Raw genomic sequence first — 20,525 nt, 5'->3', positions numbered from 1 at the left:
CGAAATTAAAATCAAACTAGAAGTTTTGCAATGTACATTTCAGGTAAAAAAAATAAATAAAAATTTGCAGAAATGTAAAAGTTTGAGAAGTGAGCCACCAGTCATTGTAGACATGGATGGCCAGTTGGAAAAAATAGAGAGCATACATTTATTAAAGCCAAAAAAGATGAAGGAAAAGCATTGATGCAGCTTCAACTTCTCTGGAGTAAAGTCATATTTTTAAAAACTGAACTTGTGTTGAGAGAAAGTCGTGAGAAAAGTATTTTGATTTGCTGTCAATGCTGTCTTCATCAAGTAAGGCTCCGGGGATTTAAAGATGGTAAAGCAAAATACAAGAGGTGACTTGGCAATGCAGTATGTAATCCTCTAAACTAACATTGTGATGATGTGCGGTGTTTTTTGCTGTTCTGTGATACCCTAAATAAACTGCTTATATTTATGCTTATTTTTTTAATATATAACAGACCAAAAATCATTGTTTTTTGCATAAAGATATATTTTCCTTCACACTGACATTCTTGATAATCAGTTACATCAAATGGATGCTGTATCTTTTTTCTAGATTAACAATTATCTTTTCCCTCATACTGACAAACACTCTTTTAATTTTAGTAGACAATTATGATGGAATGCATCAGATTACACAAAATAGTCGGACTGGTATTGAAAACAATCAACCAGAACATGCAAACCGAGCCTGAAAATGCCAACAAAATTGCCCTTCATTTCCAATTACAACTGAACTTACGACTTACCATAACTGTTAGAATTGCATTTATTTCTCACATGTCATTAAGGTTAATAACTTGTCCTTTGTAAGCTATCTTTGCAGCCTGACTGTCAGCTCACACCTTCGATTTTTCCTCATTCTCTGAGGTATGTTTCAGATTTACTTCAGCCACTATGTTATTAAATGATAATCTCCTCTTAGTGTTGATTCATGTGCTGCCCTCATTTCCTGCATCAGCTACAGAAATTGCAGCTGATGTTGTGGATGTTCTGTTTACCTCTTCTGCCTGTTTCTCAGTATCGTGAACAAGGATCTTTAAAAAAGCCAGTTGCGATGCATTCGTTGAATGCATTTCGGTTGCAAACCTTGTTTTGGATGTCATGGTTGTCAACCTTGTCATGAGCTTTCTTTAGATTCCAAAAAGGTAAAAAGGTGAAGCGGAGAAACTGGATGAGCAGGGCACAGAGGCAATGGGCGGTGATCGGGAATATTGGGATTTAAGGCTACATGAGTTACAGCTCAGCACAGCTCAGCAAATGAGTTACAGTTATGCAAGAGCTCAGTCAGCCCAGCTGGAGATCAGTGAGGGGGGTGGGGAGAAAGGAGGGAGAGGAAGAGAGAGAGAGAAGTCAAGCCAGCAGTCAGAGCACATGAGAACAAGCCGAGGGACGGTGAGGAGGGTGTAGAGGGAAATAAGTGAGCGTGGAGAAAACAGAACTCTGTCAGATCTACCAGGCATGTGAATGCAGAAATATACACTAAAACCATCCTATCGTTCTGTCTTACAGCCACCAGCATCATGAGCGGCAACACTGATGGGATTTTCCTCTTGCCTCTAATGGACTAAGGAAGAAGAGGATAGGGGAAAAAACAAAGAGGGAAAGGACGAGGAGTGGGATACAGAACAAGGACCTGCAATAAGATGCAAAGTTCCTCATATTGAGAAGCAAGAGCCATTGAATATGTTGCTGTGAATTCCTCCTCCACTGTTTCATTCTCCTCTCGCAGAGCTGCTCTTCTCCCACACTATCTGACCACATGTATCCAGAAGGGGGACCCACTGCCCAAAGTGCATGCACCCAACTCTGGATGCTGCTTAGTCCCTTATTGTGTGTCCTGGTCTTGGCAAAAGGCTCCACGCTAGTTCCCGAGGACTCGCCAAACATCACTGCCTTGTGGCTGCCAGATGAATGGACGGGCACGACGATACAGCTGCAACCCGACCTCCAGACTGAAGCCCAAACACCCGTTAGAGCTCAAACGGAGGATCAGACACAGACTCAAACTCCACCAGCTACCAGCAACTACACAGGTTGGTCTGCCGGTCAGAAAAATATTTTTCATTATTCACTGAAGCATTTGTTTAAGTACATCTTCAAGGTGCAAAACAATAATACACGTTTCAACAATGAATCAAATGGTGAACCCCATAATACTTTCTAAACTTAAACTCGATTGCCATGATGTTGTTAATCCTTAGACCATATTTCCCCACTGGGCATAAAGTAACTCCTTATTTACAAATATATATATTGTTTTTTACATGAAATGCTCTAACTTGTCTCATGTCAGCTTTGTTAGTAGCATAGAAAGTCAAAAACTGATATATCAAGGGATCTGCACAACTTCAATGCAAATTTGATCAGATCTATTTTGTGATCATGATTTCTGGGGTTGTAGTTCTCACATGCCAGAAAACTGATTAAATGTACTTGCAGCATGCAAGAAATTTCTTGTACTTGGAAGTTTGATCAACTTTACTGGCAGTAAAGCCTGTTTAACATAACCTGAAACCATGTAAGCGTGACGAATGGAATTAAACCTAACTCTGGAAAGACGTGCAACAGTTGGCATTAGCAGGGTCATAAAAACAGACCGAATCTAGGAAAGATGGGAGTTCAGCTCCAAACTGAGTCTCTCTATGCACTCCTTTAACTCGAACGACAAATACTGTGTTAGGTATCCTGCAGAGCTCCCGATAAAGTGTTCCAACGCAAAACATATACGTTCCTAATCCAAAGCTACAATCGTCTGGGAACTTTAAGAGAGCCAGATGTTGTAGGTTGAACTGCCCCATTTACCACCACAAAACTGAAATGAACCACAGCTTTAAAGATTACTGAAATTATGTTTATGTTACTTTTTCTCAGAACTGCTGATGGATAAACAGCATTTTCACCTGTCAGCCATCCTGACTGGTTTCGTACCTGCTCTATTGTGTTTTTGAGACAGTAAATCTGAACAGTGAATAGATAAAAGGTGGTCATGTCTCCTTTTCATTATTAAATAGCCATTCGTCAACAATGAAGGACCTTTCATTTGAGGTTTAATTTTCATCTGTATTTTCCGCATACTGACGGTTGGTTTGCTTGAGCTACCATCAAAGAGCTCTAAATGCTGTATTTTTCACTTGACCAAAATAGTTTCATTTGTATGAGTCAATGTTTGTGTGTGCAAAACTGCTTGCTTCTGATGGTAAATGCGCATGTGTATGTGTTCTTGCTGAGACAATTGCTGTGTGATATGGATGTTTTTTTGGAGGGTAATACCACTAGAATTTATTTGAATTAATAAAAATGGCATTGCCCTGGTCTTTTTTTGGCATTAAAGCGGAGTACAAGATTATTTTTGGAAATTGTATAATAAGTATATTTCAGTCTCTTGGGGAATTTGAAAAATTGCTACCTCAGCTTATGTATAGAGGTGATACAGGGGTTAAACATGAAATTTTAATGGTTTGGATTATAAGCAGGGGATAGGGGATGTACACAATCATGCCGATGGAGATCTTAAGAATGTTTAAAGAAGCAAATCTCATCCTTGTGTGTTTGCGTTCCAACTCTTGTGTTTGCTCATCCGAGAGGTGTGACTGCAAGCAATCACATGTGCACTTTTGTTAGTCTGTGTGTGAGCAGGCAGATGATGCAGTTAGAGACAGTTCACTGTGTCCAGGCAAGAGCTGCTGAGTCTGAAGAGAAAGCTCCAGCGCTGCTCACATGATTTCACCTACAGTGGAGCATTAGGCGTCTTTTTCCTCTTTTCCCAAACTTCTGTCCATCCCGCTTCACCTCAGTTACTCTTTCACCCTGTTTATTCACCTCTGCCGCACCTGTTTGTTGATTTCCTTTAAGGATAAGGATAAAAATACTTTTTATTATTATTGAATACTTCATTATTTAACAGTCTCCTTTGTTTCTATATTTCTCCTCCTTCCCTCTCAGCTCTGGTCACTGTTTCCGTCTGCCGCTCCCACTGTTTCCTTCTCACTTTCCTTTTTCTGCATAAAATCTCTCCCTTACTGGCGCTGGCTCCCACACAGAACTCTTATCCTCACGTGTACACGCAAATAGCCTTCAGCAGATGACAAAATGCAAACCTCACGTGTCGAATACACACAGCGGGGACACACATACACACACGGAAACGGACGGACTCATACGATACCAATCTTCTTAAAGGTTTAGAGAATAAATACAGTTGTTTGTTTCATAACCCCAGCCCTGCGTCTGGCAGAGGAGGAATAAGCACTTTATACTTTAATAACACACAAATACACACAAAGCGGCCATATATTCAGATGATGAACTGGCCTGCCCGGTTTCATCCCATGCACGAATTACATCAGGAGAGATCCCCCCCTTTGCATCCAAAAATTCTAAATCCTAAAGGTGTGATTAATAACGCTCCTTCCAAAACATGTGCATAGTACTTGTGTGTGACCGTTTAAACCCTCTGATCCCACAAGCATTCACAAATAAATGCAGTGATTCTCATTGTTTACTGTTTAACTACTGGACTGTCACACTATTTCTTCTGTTTAAAGATTGCAGCAGTACCATTGTTTTGAATATATTTTAGTTTCAACTTCAGAAGCATAAATTCCAGTCTTTTTTTGTAGATATATTTTAAGGTGTTTACATTAACATTTTAGTTCAAGTGTTCATTGCTGTATATCAACATTTTTATCCAGCTCATATAGCAACCACTATCTCAGTCAAATTATATTTGACCCCTGTCTAAAATTGAATGTTGTTAACGTCCATGTCACTCATGTAAAATGTTAATTTACATTTTATTGCACCACATTACTTTTACATTTTTTCATATTGTGTTAATAGAAAAAGGGAAATCTGAACAATAATTCAAATCAAGAAATGTTCTAACAAAGCAGTGGTACACATGTGTATCATGCTCACCATCACTCTAAAGTCACTGATGCAAATTGTATCTATTTCAGAAAGTCTAGGTATAGGTTGACTTTAGTTGGTAAAAAGCATAGAAGTCAGATAAGGACACCAAAAGGTGCCTGATTTCACCCTTTGGTCTTTGTATCTGGGATAAAATTTTGTTACGGAAGTCCGTCTTTGACATTTTGGTGATATGAGCTTGAACCTGCCCTACCAATTGCTCATCAAAAATTATCAACTTGAGGTCATCAAGGTTCAGTGTCTGCAAGATGGACACATTTACTTGGCCTGCTTACTGTATCTTCTACCTAAAAATCAATGACGTAGAGTTAAATTTCATTCACAGAGCCCCATGGATCAAAACTAAACAAATCCTTACACAGATCAACCACAACAGGTCATTTCAGGAAGCACATTGATCTGAGTTTGATCGGAGTTGATTCACTTGTCCTCCAGGGATCCTTGTTTTACTGCAGACTACATTTCCAAAAACATTCAAATCATGTGTTTCTGCTTTGCTTCAGTCCTGTGTTTTGTCTCTCCCTCTGTTATCCATTTTATTTCAATGTACATATGTGTCTCTTTGCTCTTCTCATATATTTCCTGTTAAAAGCGTAAACTATAGTGTCCTTAAAGGGAAACTGATTTGCAACAGAGGTCATACAAAAACAAGCAGGCACGGTTTCCATCAGTTAGAGAGTTTGCTTTGTCCGGCAAAAGGACAAATAACAGTCATCAAATAAGTACTCTCAGAGAAGGAAAAGGTTTGTAAATAAGAATTTACCACAGTCTACTGCTTAACATATAAATGGAAGAGGATAGAAACCTTTGCACCTCTTGGTTATCAAAACAGGTGTCTTATAATGACAATGCTGTATGAAGGGGTTCTGGGCTTGGACTAACCAGAAAGATAGTTGCCCACCAAATCATTTGTTGTAATTCAAGCAAACAAGGGCAGAAAGCTTGGTTCAACATCCCTGGTTTCCACACCACTGTGATTCTGCAGAGCATATCGGTTTTGGCAACTCACTGATTTCCTTACAAGCAGCAATCCACAATAGGACTGTTTTCAAATGACTGAGAAATACATTGTTGGATCTTTTTCCCATCATGAAAGCACCTTGTTTTGTCACCTGTCGGGGCGGCGTAGAACAGGAGGTAGAGCAAAGACCTTTCCTGGTTCAATTCACAGCTCCTCCTAGTGAGTCTAAATGTTGTTGGGCAAGACACTGAATCCCTAACTCGTTCATCCATGATGGGTTAAATGCAGAGAACAAATTTACCGCCAAGGGATTAATAAATTATCATTAAAAGAAGGTTGTCAAGTATTTTCTGTTGCAATAGCACCAATTAGCAGTAGCAGCAGGTATAGCACTGAGAAGAGTTACCAAAGTCCACTATACAATCTGCAGTTTTGGGATGACAATGTAAGCAATTGAGGATGAACTCTCTTGGGAGAGATGATTAAACTGCAAATGTAGCAGTATGGTATGACACGCTGTTGAATAGTAAACTACCTTTAAAAAAATATATCATAACAACCAGAAGCATGTATCTTTTTCATTTAGGTAATACAGAAACTGGATGTACCCTCTTCCTTCATTGTTTTTCAGGGGACATAAAAGACTATTGGAAGAACTGGATTCCATGGGAGTCCTTCATATTGTCCTTCAGTGTTCAGCGCTGCCAGCAGCTCAGACAGTAAACACATGCTGATGACCTTTTGTCGACTCAAAGTCATTTCAAACTTTATTTCTTACAGCAACTTTGCTTAAGATGTGTCACGCATTGTGTGAATACATCTATTAGGAATTACATGGACGTCTTTTTGTTCCCCCATATATCAAGTCTTTCCTCCAGTTTATTTTCAAAGATCAAAACAATACAACCACAAGCATAAAGTTGATTTGAATCTGCTAATGTGTCATTGTGATGACACACGTGATGATGTGCCCTTGATTTAAAAGCGGAAAGGCTATAACCTTGAGATAGATGTACTTAATGGAAAATGAGCTATTAACATTCACACTGGACTGGGTGGAAGCCATAACTGCTGTATTGCAAACTCTTTAGTGTTTCAACAATATCTCCCCTAGTCAGCCAAATACATCAAGTCAACAGAGAAGTTGGCTCAGAAGGCAAACTGAAAATTTCTTATCTTCTGACATGCACCACAACAGCCCAAGCGGTTGTTTATTATGAACACTTAAGAAAAGGGATAGAGAAGGCAACATAGCGGAGAAAGCAGGAAGGAAGTCAAGCAAACTGTGTTTGATGGATATTTCTTGGCTGACTATTTAAAAGGAATCTCAGGGGAGACCGTTTTCGGCAGTGGATTCTATGATGTTTGTTGTCTGAATTGGTATCCATGCAATCATGCACCAGAATATTAAACCAAGTTCCAAAGATTCTTAAATGAAAAAGGTACAAACTAATCGAGTGAGGAAACAGCACCACTGTAGCATTAGTGTTGCTTTCACTGTACACATTCATATGTCTTACAACAGATTTCACATGAATTATTGCAGCTCAGCATCCGTGCAGCTTTTTTTTTTTTGCTGGATTTTCTACACTGTTTGAGCAAGGCAAGACTCTCCACAAAGGCATAATAAAGAAAAAAAAACAAACAGGCTAAATATGCATTCTGGACAGCGATAAGAGATCACAGCAGGGTGAGAGTCTGAACATAATTTAATGAAGATATTTGAGCCTTGCACCTTCTAGCCCCTAAGCAAATTTCCACCACCATAGAAAATTAATTTGTACAGAAATCTGAATACATTACATCAAGAGACAAACTTGCTTTTTTTTTAATTTATTTTCTACATTACTGGCTTGATCGCTAGTCTTTTTTTGTAAAAGCTATTAACCAGTCTGGCTCATTGGCACAGTTACAAAAGATCTCCACTCCCGGAGAAAAGAGGAACGATAGTCTTTTTTTCGAATGGGTTTGAGTGATGTTGAGTTGTACTCTGCACTAACCCAGAATGAAACCACTGTAGCATCTTTAATAGGGATACTACTAATTAACAATAACAGCTTGAGCTGTGACTGTAAATCTTTAAATAAGGCCTCTATCTTACTTAATGAGCAGACACTCAGCTACTCAATGGAGTTAATTGTGAATCCTTTTAGTCTGTAGTGGATTTATTTCTTACTAGGGTTACAGTGGGTAGTTTAGTGAAAATAGTATCCACATCTATGTACCTTATGTAAATAAGGTTGTACTCCCTGTTTTTTTTCTTTCTATTCAAATCTGGAGAGTTTAAAAGATATATGCATTCAAGAGTTTTTATGTCACATCTTAAATGCAGCAACAACAAATGTAATCGCTTCAGATTCTACATCTACCTTGAACCAAGGGTAACTGCCTGTTCTTCACTGGGTCTTTTTTGAGACAGTCGTCAATCTAAAACGTAATTGTGGAGCATTACTATACCTTTAATCTGATTATCTGACTGGCAAAGCCAATTACCTTTGTCTATTCTATTCTAGGCTATTTCAAGTGAAATAAATCACATTAATGACACGGTAACACACAGGGGCACTACTGACGACATATTCACATTAGCAGGGATAGTACAGTTTAAAGCCAATTACTTTTGTCTGGCTATCTTTGCAGCATTAGAGGAGGGAACAATCTGGTTCTGTTTTAATCAATGGATCCAACCTGGTGTAACCTGGACAGAAGTATTCATAATTCTCATTGCTTAGTCAAGAACACACTCTATGGAACTACCATGCAAAGTGAAGATCTGATCAGCTGGTACAATCATGTTCTTTGTGTTTTCTGTGAAAGCATCACATGGGCAAGAGGAGCTGGGGATCAAACATTTACACACTCGCCCTTTAGATTTTTTTAAGAGTGGTTAATCAGGAACACTGCTGCAGATGCAAAGACACACACATACATACGGTGCACAAAGGTATTTGTCAGTGGGAGAACACTATTGGCACTCCTGAGCCCTACAGGCTTCACACGCAACAGACAATGATTGCAGGGCCACATATAGACAAACAACCATTCACTCTCAGGTACACATTTAGACATTTTTTTCCCCAGTGTATTCCAGTTTATACCCTGCATTTTAGACTGTGGGAGGAAACCAGAGAAAGCCCACACAGACACAGGGAGAACATGCAAACTCCCTTGTGAAAGGCCTGTGGGAATCAAACTTTAGTCCTGTGAGGCAGAAGAACTATCCACTACAACACCACGCTGCCCACCCATTATTCAAGTCCTGCTAAAATGCATTTTGTTCATCACAGTTTGCATAAATTTTTCATTTCACACTTTAAAAAAAAAAAGAAAAAAAAATTAGGGGCACCAACCAAAGACAGGGGAAAATACTGACGTTGCCATTCCAAGTAGCAATTGTAGACAATTACAAATAACAGACATATGAGGGATGCTACGCTTTAGATTGGAGACATAATTTCAGTCGCCTACTCCTTCTGAAAAGGAGCATCAAATTTGTATTCTTTTTCTTAATAAAGGTGCAATGTTTGCATTTGACCATTTCTTTTTTTGGAAAGGAGGTATATTTTTCTGTTGTCAAGTTATCTTTTTTTTTTTAAAAAAAAAAGGGAACCCCAGAGGCATAAATATGCTTTGTTTGTCTCATACAAGGACATGTTAAAAAGAATCATTTTTTTATTAAAGATTATTTCTTTTAATAGAAAAAAAAAAATTGATCACAATTTGGAACATTTTTCAACACAGGGGCATCACGATTGTCACCACTGGCCGAAAGACTGGTCGGTCTATTCATTTTTATAAAAAATAAAATAAAAAAACCTGTACATGCTCCATGCCGGGAGCTCTCATTGCAAAATTTCACGGTGTCTGCACGACAATAATTAATAAATGAAATCTTGATTCTTTGCTTTGTGCTGACATGCGTTTGACAGGGTTGATTACATATACAGGTTACTTGTGTTAACTTTGGCTTTCTGCTAAAGTTAACTACCGCTAAAGTACGCCACATTGTACTGCTTTTGGGTGCAGTATCCAGACCAAGGGAAAACAAGGGACAGACGCTAATCTACATAGCTTTCCGAGGGACAAGAAGGGAAGGAGTGGGAAACTGCTGGTTGATGTAAACATCTTTCTAAGGATCCGCACCTGTGGTCTCACTGTTTCTCTCCAGATGCAACGTACAAATTTTGCCATGCTAAATTGCTGAAAGAGCTCACAGGTAGTGCTAGTTTTAAACGGACACTAAAACCAAATGGCAAGCGTACAATTTTCTTTCACAAGCATATAAAAAAAGTCCTTGGGAAACAAGTGAAAGACGAGTTTGAATACATGTCAGACAGGATACTGGATGTTCTCCTTCATGGATGTCAACAACACGCAACTGCAGAAGTAGCATCTGATAACGATAGACCAGTACGAAGGAAGCTGACAACTAGTAACCCGGTCAATCAACACAGCAGTCTCTGAGTCTACAGTCAATGACCAAAAAAAATGGGGCTTCTTACAACAGGCGCTCCCTCTGTTAGCATAGCAACGAAGTTGTCGCACACACACCAGCGACTTTTGCCAACGCTTGCCTCTTCACATTCCTTTTTTGCTTATTTTGATTTCAGTCTCCAGGATCATCCTCCTTACTCACGTTTTCCTTGGGTTCAAATGGAAAGGGTTGCACAGATGACACGTTTTTTTGCACAGTAGGGTAAAATTAATTCAACCGAACCCAATTCAACCTCAATAATGTTACCACCTTGACAGTATTGCAATGTAAACAAACAATTGCAGACTACAAGTGAAAAGGGTTTTCTTCTACAATTTTATACAAGTTAAGATCTTTTCCTTTCGGCTTTCCCTTCAGGGGTCGCCACAGCAAATAAAGAGATTTTAATCATTTTTATGTAGCTGGTACGAATATTGATCAAATAGGACAGCAGCAGCTTTGGAACTGGGGAATCCCTTTAAATATCCATTACCATCACTCCCCCTCCACTCAGTATATATTACCTACATCCAAAAGCTGCCACTTTAACTTCCTTTTTAAGGTCTTTGACTTTTTCCAGTTCCAGCAAGAGCTATTCCGTGCCAAATTGCCAAGCAAGAAAAAAAAAAAAAAAAGCATATATTGTCATGTAAGTTTAATGACCTTTTTGTTGTTAGGTCCTGTTTTTCTGTGCCATTAGCCATTAGACAGCTTCATTCTGATCCTTAGTAAGGTCCAATTCCATTGATTATCAGGACAAATTGACATAATTCACAACGGAGTACAGGTTCATTAAGGCTTCATTCATGCAAGACAGTTCAATATTAGCCCATTCAATATTAAATTAAACGATCTTATGCATCTTGTTTATCATTATGAAGAAATGAGCCGTCCGGCAGAGAAACAGTGCAAGAAAGTTCTGGGAATGATCACTCGCATGGCAAAGGCACACATGCATGCCTTAATGAGTTTGCTGATAAACCCAAATGACACATGCAGAGCAAGAGCCGGGGGGGATTAGGTAATCAGCTGAGATGGAACGCATGAGAAGTGCCACGGAAATAGATACACAGATGATGGAGGCTTGAGAGAGCCATGATGTTTGTTAGGTCACGTCACATTAAGAGCAGCTGGAACAAAGAAACTGAAAAATCCTCATGGAGAGAGACAAGAATGAGAGCGGCTTTGCCTGCAAAGGCTGCCATCTCTCATTAATGTCAACTTTTTGAATTGCAGGCTGACTGCAATTTATTTTTTTTAGCCTTTAACAGGGGAAAAACCAATCACAGGGTTTGTCCTGAAAGGCATAAACATTGACTCTTAGAGAAAAAAAAAAAAAAAAAAAAAAAAAAAAAGACTAAAATCGTTCATGCAATAAGTCCCCCCCATGTGCATATCATCCCGAGTGTCCTGCACGCTCACTCCGCGCGTGAGTGTTTGATTGTGAATATTTAATGCGGCAAGTAATCTTTATTTAATCAAACTTACAGAAAAACTCAGACTGCATCCCTGTCAGACGAGCGCTGGAATACAGCAAAGTAGAGGTTTGGCTCATGGCTACTGGTTGCCTGGTTGAGGGGTCTAAGTGCATCCCTCTGGCAGCCGAATTCTGATTTGTAACTTAGGGGTCCATAAATGACAGGAGCTTTGAGTCAGGTCTAACCAACAAAAACCAGAGGACGGAGGTTACGGACACACAAAGTTTCCCCCACGGGCAACACGCATTGAGCATCAGACAAAGTGAACTACAGTACACAACAAAATTAACTCGCTTTCAATCTTTTCGGCATTAATTCTGCCTTTGCTGAGTGGGCCCCACTAATGTTTGTGGGCTCCACACCAGCGTTGTTCTTTGTTTATCCCAGCATGTCAGCTAAAAGGAGAGATTGGTGTGGCTGCAGCATCTTAGTGTTTGGAAGGATGGCTAGGAGTTTCCTGGGGGCAGCCTGGCAACAGAGAGTGTGTATGCACACAGCCAGAGTCTTAGATGTACACTATAGCATGGACACTGATTACTGGAACACAAGAGGAATGGGTTTTTTCTGTTTTGTTGGTTTTTTTTGTTTGTTTTTTTTTTTTTGGGGGGGGGGGGGGGGGGGGGGGGGGGCGCAACCAAATAAAGTGACCAGATGCATGCTTCCACTCATGCATTTACTGAGCATTAAATTCCAGGAACAGTATACAGGGATCAGGTCATAACCATACTATTAAATAAAATAATAAGTCAAGCATTCAAAGACTGGGGGGATTCACACAATTAAAAATGCAGCATCTTAACAATTACATGTAATGACAAAAGTAGCATTTAGGCACGTTTAAATTCCTTGCACATATGAAGCAAAACATCATGTTGTAGATCCTGTATCACTTACTGCCTGCAGATTCCATAGTCTTCCCATTTGAGTGTTCAATACAAGAATCAAGTTAAGGAGGCAAACCATGTTGACAAGAAATTATACATTTTATCTTTAATGATAAAACACTACATTACTCTTGTCACTTAAATCATTTGTTATCTTTCTTCAGTCAATGCCTCCATCATCTTACAAATATAGACAATGTGAATCCCACAGAAGAGGGTTTACACAGATGTATTGTTGAAGCTTACCTTTGCAATTGAATATAAACATATGAAATATGAGATACAAAACTAGGTGGTCTCTTAGTTTTAAATGAAAATCATAAAAACCATCAAGGATTTTTATAAACCCAATTGCAACACAACAACCAACCATATGGTCTTTTCTGAAAAAGTGTTTGGTCAACAGCACAGAGTATAGCACAGGCAGGGAGGGAGTTACCAAGCACTAAGGCTGACGAGTGGGGCAGCTCAGCGAGGGACGGACAGGAACAGAAACAGTAGAAGAAACTCCAAAAAAAAAACCTCCTATCACATGTAACAATGAACTATAAGACACAACAGCCTAAGTCGGTGTATTTATACTGGTCCAATTACCGGTGTTCAGTTTCAGCTGGGTGCAATCGGTTGATTGAGACCTGGTGCTCGGACAGAGTAAGGAGGCCAGAGCAAATAGACTCCTGGTTATGGATTCAACAGACTCAGAAAGTCAATATTGAAATATAACTGAATTATGTACAAAGCCCAATAGATTGGCAGGTGAGGCTGATAAGAATTATAATTAACTATACGTTTAATACCCTCTCATCTTTTTGTTTCATGCCTTCAGCTGGATTTTTTTTACATTCATTACTAGTACTGAACTTCTCTGCTCATATTTCAATGTCAGTAAAGTGTGCTAATGTGAAACTTCTTATAGCGGTAGTCTTTGGAAGTCAAACCAAACATAAATTATTTTGCTTTTCATAAAAATGAAATGAAAACCTTTTCTGAGTCTGTATTCAGGGCTTATTATACATTTATGGCATTTGTTTGAACCATGTTATACCACATATTGAAATGTCCACTTGGACATTGGACAAAAAAAAACACTGTTGATGTTTTGTTCTCGTCTTGTTTGTATCCACACGTCAGTCTAATTCAATGATGCATCGGTGCCTGGGTGACTTGTTTTGAGGTAGCCTGAGTCATAATTGGGTTGTGATGTAGGGAATGATATGGGTCTTTTCTATACATAAAGAACATTAGTAGCTTTATATCCTAAATTTTTCAATGTTTCAATAAAAGCTGTTGTTGAAAATCTGCATTGGCGTGAGATAGTCTAACTTTTGCTTTTTGTTTACTATACCCGTGACATCGTTTACACATACAACAGCTTCAAAAGCAAGGTGAACAATTCATCAATTTATTGTGAAAGAAAATGTTTTCTCTTTCCTAGCTGTAGGGTTTCCTTGGGTTTTGAACAATGATGGTGGTCATCTGACACACACAAATGTCATGCACAATGATTGCTGGGTAAAAAGTCTTGGGGGAGAAACACAATGGCTTATAGATTCTCTCTTTAAAAAGAGTTAGCTTGTCCTTGTATCCATGTACTGCTATCATAATGCACGTGTCCTCTGTGTGTGTAGGGGGGGTCATGTTCACATCGGATCACGAGATCCTGTCTTTCTCTCTTCCCCTCTCCATCCACCGCTGCAGAAATCCTCCCATCTGTCACTCCTAATCAGCAGAGAGCAGCTTGCATGTTCAGAGGGTTTTACACAGGGATGACATCTTTGTCTCTCCCTCTCTAACATACACACACAGATTACACTAATACTGACACAGCAAAGTAAACTGCAACATCAAATGCCCCCTTGGTCATTTCTTAGGAAGACTTCAGTTGGCAAACTGCACTGTCTCTCTATAGTCACTTAGATTCTACAGTATTTAGTTTTTAAAGCAGTATCAGTAGTTTTCTTGATTTTCATCCTAACTGCTGGGAAATGTGAAAGTAAACCATCATGAAATCCTCATTAAGAATCTTTGCAAAATATTTGATTTCACAACTTTGGATTTCAGTCTTTCCTCAGTGTGTTATTAATCTGTTTGAGCTCCAGCAGTTTTGTTATTAGTGAAGACTGATCCTATACAATAAACCTACTGTGTGCAGCCCAGCACCCAAGACACACAAATTTAGTCAGGCCTGTGAATGGAGAGAAGCCTTTTAAACAAAGAGGAGACATTTTCCCAAGGACAATGAGGAGCAGAGCAGAGCAGGGAAAACTCGGACAAACACAAATGTGTGAAACACCATGACTAGACTTAACCTTCATTTTTTATTTTATTTTACTACCATTTTATTTTATTTTGCTATTATTTTAAGACATTTCTTAGCTTTACTTTTTTTCTCAATTCATAAAGTCACATGAGACAAAACTGGTGGAATTTTATTGTTTTGAATGATTATTTTACTACTTGCGTCCACAAAGTGATCTTCCACATACACTGTTCACTTTTCCACTGTTCTTAATGCTCCTATGGCTTACAGCCATCATTGTTATCGGTATGTTATACTAGATTACTTCACTTTTACTGTGTTTTTCTCTGAGTTGTAAACATATAGATAATTTAAAAGCTGAATGAATATGTGGGAGGGGTTAAGACTTACTAAAAAGATCCTCTTTTTTCTGGATAGAATGACATTTAAGGATAAGACTAACATAATCAGACTTTTCTATGGTATTTTTTTGAAATACTTGTAAAATTCTGATTTTAACTGGTTACAAAATTTTATTATCTGGCATTCAGGTCATAACCATTATTTTAATAAGAATAAATAAATTCAGAGACTTTGATAAGCCAGACAAAGCAGCATTTAGAACAGCAATTACTGAGTCATTAGCAATGATCAATCACCTTATTCATATTAATGTATTTTTTATCAACCACCACTGCACATATCATAAAGTTAAAGGTTTCCATAACATTTCCTAAGAGCTTAAGTATCCCTGCAGCAAAATATAACATTAGCATTTGTATCACCAGACCTGACAGGCATTTGCCTAATGCAACATAATAAAGTTGAATATAGTACCTAGTGCTTCTGTCTTCCACTATGACTGATATTCTCGCAAGGGTGAAGGTATTTGTGTTTTACAAGAGACTGGAAAGAAACAGTAGAGGAGAAAAGAAGGGGGGAAATGCAGAAGATCAAGAAAATGGGTCACCAGAGCTTAGCTCAGAATAAAATAATTTCTTTTGAGCTCCTCCTCCTTAGGTGATGTTTTCGTACTCTAAGCATATCCTTGACCATTTTGATAGGGTCCCCAGTTATCACTTTTTTTCCTATGTAAATGTTACATCCAACAACAAGAAAACAGCATCACTGCACTCACCAGAAATGAATATTTTTGTAGTTTTTCTAAAAAAACAATTACACAGTATTTTTTGTCCAGTTTAGGACTGATTTCTTGCAGATATTTGATACGGCTGTTATCTAATTCTTGTGTATGAAGCAGGTCCTTCTGTGTAATCTCACACTCAGGTCTGTCCTGCATCCCGGTTCTGCCTCCACGCCGGGGGTCCTTCTACGTGGAAAGCGGTACTGGGATATCAGTTGGCAGTGTCTTGGCCTTCTGGTGCCGCGAGGGATACCAGCTGGTTGGCAGTGACAAAATCTACTGCAGCATCAAAAATGGAAAACCACAGTGGAGCAACTACCTGCCGGTCTGCGAAGGTTAGCAAAAGATTGATTTTGAAAAGATTGTTTAAGATTCACTTTACAATCCCTCATATTGCTAAAAAAGTGTACGAAGTTTCCTATGTAAGTAAGTAAGTACTCCTCCCAAAAAGTTCTCACAGCCTTCACTACACTGCTCCAGCTGTGCATGAAATTTGGCTGCAACATGTGCACGTACTGCATCCCAGTGAACTCAACTCTTACACTGGTGTGGTTAGGAGACATTTTAAAATCTCCTTCAGAATGAAAAAACATTTGTGACATGTTGCCAAACAAAAAGAGGGAATGGAATTTAAACTGAGCACAAGAAAAGCATTTAAATATCTGTACAAAAGACCTTTGTTTCATTGTATTTAATCAAAATCTCTTTATGCACAAAAGGCAGAAAACATAAAATACGCTCAGGCAAATTCAAGCACATCTCAATTGCTTTTCGGGTTCCCTTTCCAAAGCTACAATGGGTTATTGAAATGAAGTATAATGCCCTCTAAGGGGCAATATAAAAAAATGTTGCACATAACTAAAACTTTACCACGGGGTAAATCAAATAATCAAGGAAAAAATATACATTTTGAGTTTTATTTAAGGGTTTTTTGAAATTAGTGCTGTATTAAATATGTTTGCCTTAGTGTACAACCCTTTGTAAAGAATTCTCCACAAACCCCAGTGGTGTGCTGTGCCTCTTACATAGCTGATCCATTTACAGCAAATGCAGAAGTTAGATTTTGAGGTAAATGGTCAAATGGTAAGTTTTTAATCAGCTAACCAAGTTTGTTCCTCACAGCAATCCCCAGGCCAGAGGACAGAGGGTTGCGAGTGGCCGTGTTGGCTTCAGTTGTGAGTGGCGTTGTCATCCTAGCCATGTCCCTGTCATTCCTCATCTGCTGCCTGCAGGAACGATCCAGCAGGGACCGAGCAAAGAGGGAGGGACGGAGCAGGTAGGTGAATGTCAGCCCCCCAGTGTTACCCTTTCACTTACAGGGAGTTACTGCATAGTCTTTCCCTGACACTAAACCGGTTAATTCCTCCCCAGACGTAGAGAAAAGCGTTCAGCCCATCGCAGCGAGTGCTGGCTGGAGAGAGAGGAGGGCGAGTGGGAGGCCTTCCCTCCTCCCAAGATCTTTCATCTCTCTCAGAGGATGAACCCTCGCCTGGCACCAGACAGCCCACTCTATTTGACTGGAGGCCTTGGCGGGTATGAGAATAGAGGTTATCAAAGGTAAGACTGTTGCGCTGCAATGAACAACCCACCGGGCAGAAATCCAATATTTAAATTGAGACTTACAATGTTATTTGACATAGATATACAGGTCTGTCTCAGAAAATTAGAATATTATGATAGAGTTCTTTATCTTTTGTAATGCAATTAAAAGAACAATAATTACTTTTTCATGATATTCTAATATTTTGAGATAGGATTTTTGAGTTTTCTTCAGATGTAAGCCATAATCAGCAATATTAAAATAATAAAAGGCTTGCAATATTTCAGTTGATTTGTAATTAATCCAGAATGTATGACATTTTTGTTTTTGTAATTACATTACAGAAGATAGAGAACTTTATCACAATATTCTAATTACTGTCAGTATATTCTCAGCCATGTGCTGCCACGAGAATCAATCATTGATCTATTGCTGCTCATGTTAAATCATATTAATGTAGTTCATCCTGATCAGTATTGGAATGTCCTTTTTAATACAAATGGTACTGTATTTCTCTTGTTAAATTTTGTTGAATGTCTGAAGAGCTCTTCAAAGAAAAAACGCTTTCCTCTTCTCCAGAAAAAAAAATCTTCTCACTTCATCTGTTCATATTAGAAACATTCTATCACTTTATGAAAGCACTTTGGAGACAAAAAGACGATCCAAAGAGTTTTTCCAGAGAATGAACTCAGGTTCAGTCTAAAAGGATTTTTAGAAACAATGTTTCACAAAGAACTCCCAGGATAATTAGTCTAAGCTGAAATGAGCATCAAACATCCTGGTTAATAGGATATAAGCTTCCCAAATACTACATGAATACTGGTTGGTCAGCCTATTGTTAAATTGCATAATCGGAGCAAAATGTCTGACGTTCATCTGATTTCGTAACGGTTAAGGCTATCATTATCATTAAGCTGAGTGAGGCAAATAAAAGTAAATATCAGTTACGGCTTGGTAACTTGGTAAAAACATCTTACATGGTCAGTTCGCTTTGGAAAAGTACTAATGAAAATGGCCCAAACAATAAATGCCCATTAGCAAATAATTGATGAGTATTGCCATTGAAGAAAGATTTAAATGGCAGCCTGCAACAAACCTACACTGCACATACTTATTCAGAGGTTTACCTCAGTCTTTCAGTGAATGATAATTAGGTAATGTTTTATCACTTGGAATGCTGAATATGTAAGTCAGTTGAAGAGCAAGCTCAGACACAGCAGATTGGAGAATTCTACTTTCGCCAGAGAAATAATTTTTACATCACTCATACAGTCTCTGAGTTGTGAGGTTTGAGAATAATACTGTATGTTATGTGTCTCTGGAAATAAAATAAAATAAAATGAGACTGTTCTGATCGAAGTTACTGACATGAATAGTGCTCCATTATACTAACCTACTGTGCAAGACGTGTAGTGAAAATTTGGATTTTGAGTTAGGGCAAAACAAAATCAGGTTTGCTCCACTCCTGCACTAACAAATCTCATCAAGCCATTTGTCACTCTTTTTTGCAGCAAACAATACTTTCAGCTTCTAATTTCAGCTGTTATTGATATTCCTTTTCATAGTTTCATTCCCTTTAGGCTGAATTTGGCGTAGCCAACATGCAAGATTATTCCTGTACTTGGCCAAAGATCAGTTTCGGTTCATCATAGCTAAACGGACAGGGCAATTGCTCCCAAAAGCTGTTCATATTTCCAGATCATATTTAAAGGTTAAGAGCATTAACCACTGAAATGTGTTGGACGCCAGAATATGAGGCTGACTGATGCACTCATGGTTTTGATCTTTTCATGGCAGTTTGCTGAAAATTCTCAATAATGCCCAGCAGTCTGCTTGATGTCATCATCACCTGGCACATTTTAGGTGCTTTAGGTCACCTATTGCCTTAAAATAGTACAAAAAATTGATCCCTGAGAGACCTGAGAAACCTTTGAGTGGGTCGTAGACTGAAATTGTGTTGAAATTTAACTTTGTAAAACCAGCCGCATTTTCTTAATGAAGCTGTTCCACCTCTGATTGTCTTGTACAGGAGTCAGGAGAGCTTGCTGAAGGCACCTGTCCCAGGGGTTTACCGCTCCGAGTCCCAGCTTTATCCGCACGTCGTCCTGCAGAGGGTCCTACCCCCGACAGCACCCTCAGCCCCTTCAGCTCCCTCCGCCCCGCTCTATCTCCACCTCCCCACGACCTCCACCACCTCCACACCTGCCCACACAGCCACCCAATCTCAGCCTCACATTGTGGCCCAGTACCCCACCCCAACTTACCCACCAAACCCCAACACAGCAGTGCCCCACTTCCCTCACCCAGTCCCAGCTCCAATCTACCCCAACCCAAACCCAAAACCACAGCAGCCATGGCAGTAGCCTCCACCGCCGCTTATTTTTTTCAGAAATGAAAAACACAAGCCAGCTCTAAGGGGTACTGCTCCTCATTATTGTGGAACATTTATGAGACACATGAGGTCTTTTTTTCCATAAAAACACAGTGCATGTGTGCAGAGGTGGAGGATAAGCATACAAATGCAACCAGAGTAGACACTCCTCCACTTGCTGCATGCTTGCTGGGCCTCTGCCACACGGACTCAACAGAAAGTGAACAAATTGCTTTTCTTTCCTGCTTATTGAGCTGCCACTGCTGCGATTTCTGCCAGAGAAGAGCTTATCTAGCTTCCCAGTAGCCTCAAGTAGCCAGCTAAACAGGGAACATAAGAAGTTTTATTTTACTAACCTAGGAAAGATTACCCACAACACCAAAAGTACGTCATTGGCCACTAGAGTTCAGGAAGCAAGTTATCCCCTCCAATCAGGTCAACAAAATAAAAGATAACAAATGTACTTCTGCTTGAAAGAAAAATACTTTTATATAAA

General features: G+C 39.1%; 1 protein-coding gene across 2 annotated transcripts; it reads left to right on the top strand.

Annotated features, from left to right (window-relative positions):
- Positions 1–533: 533 nt before the first annotated feature.
- LOC147234127 (uncharacterized) lies at positions 534–20,525 on the top strand. 2 transcript variants are annotated; one of them, XM_086146902.1, is made up of 6 exons: positions 534–876; positions 1,519–2,042; positions 16,262–16,453; positions 17,241–17,394; positions 17,490–17,675; positions 19,688–20,525. In XM_086146902.1, the coding sequence occupies exons 2-6, from the start codon at positions 1,769–1,771 to the stop codon at positions 20,019–20,021; spliced, it is 1,140 nt and encodes a 379-aa protein (XP_086003028.1). In that variant the 5' UTR covers positions 534–876; positions 1,519–1,768; the 3' UTR covers positions 20,022–20,525. The 2 variants fall into 2 exon arrangements, with proteins under 2 accessions (XP_086003028.1, XP_086003029.1); XM_086146903.1 differs by lacking the exon at positions 534–876 and adding an exon at positions 1,382–1,426.

Source organism: Fistularia commersonii, chromosome 5, assembly GCF_037954325.1.
Source record: "Fistularia commersonii isolate RoL2024-O1a breed Wild chromosome 5, RoL_Fcom_v1.0, whole genome shotgun sequence".
Taxonomy (NCBI): domain Eukaryota; kingdom Metazoa; phylum Chordata; class Actinopteri; order Syngnathiformes; family Fistulariidae; genus Fistularia; species Fistularia commersonii.
This window is presented reverse-complemented; position numbering and strand designations above follow the sequence as displayed.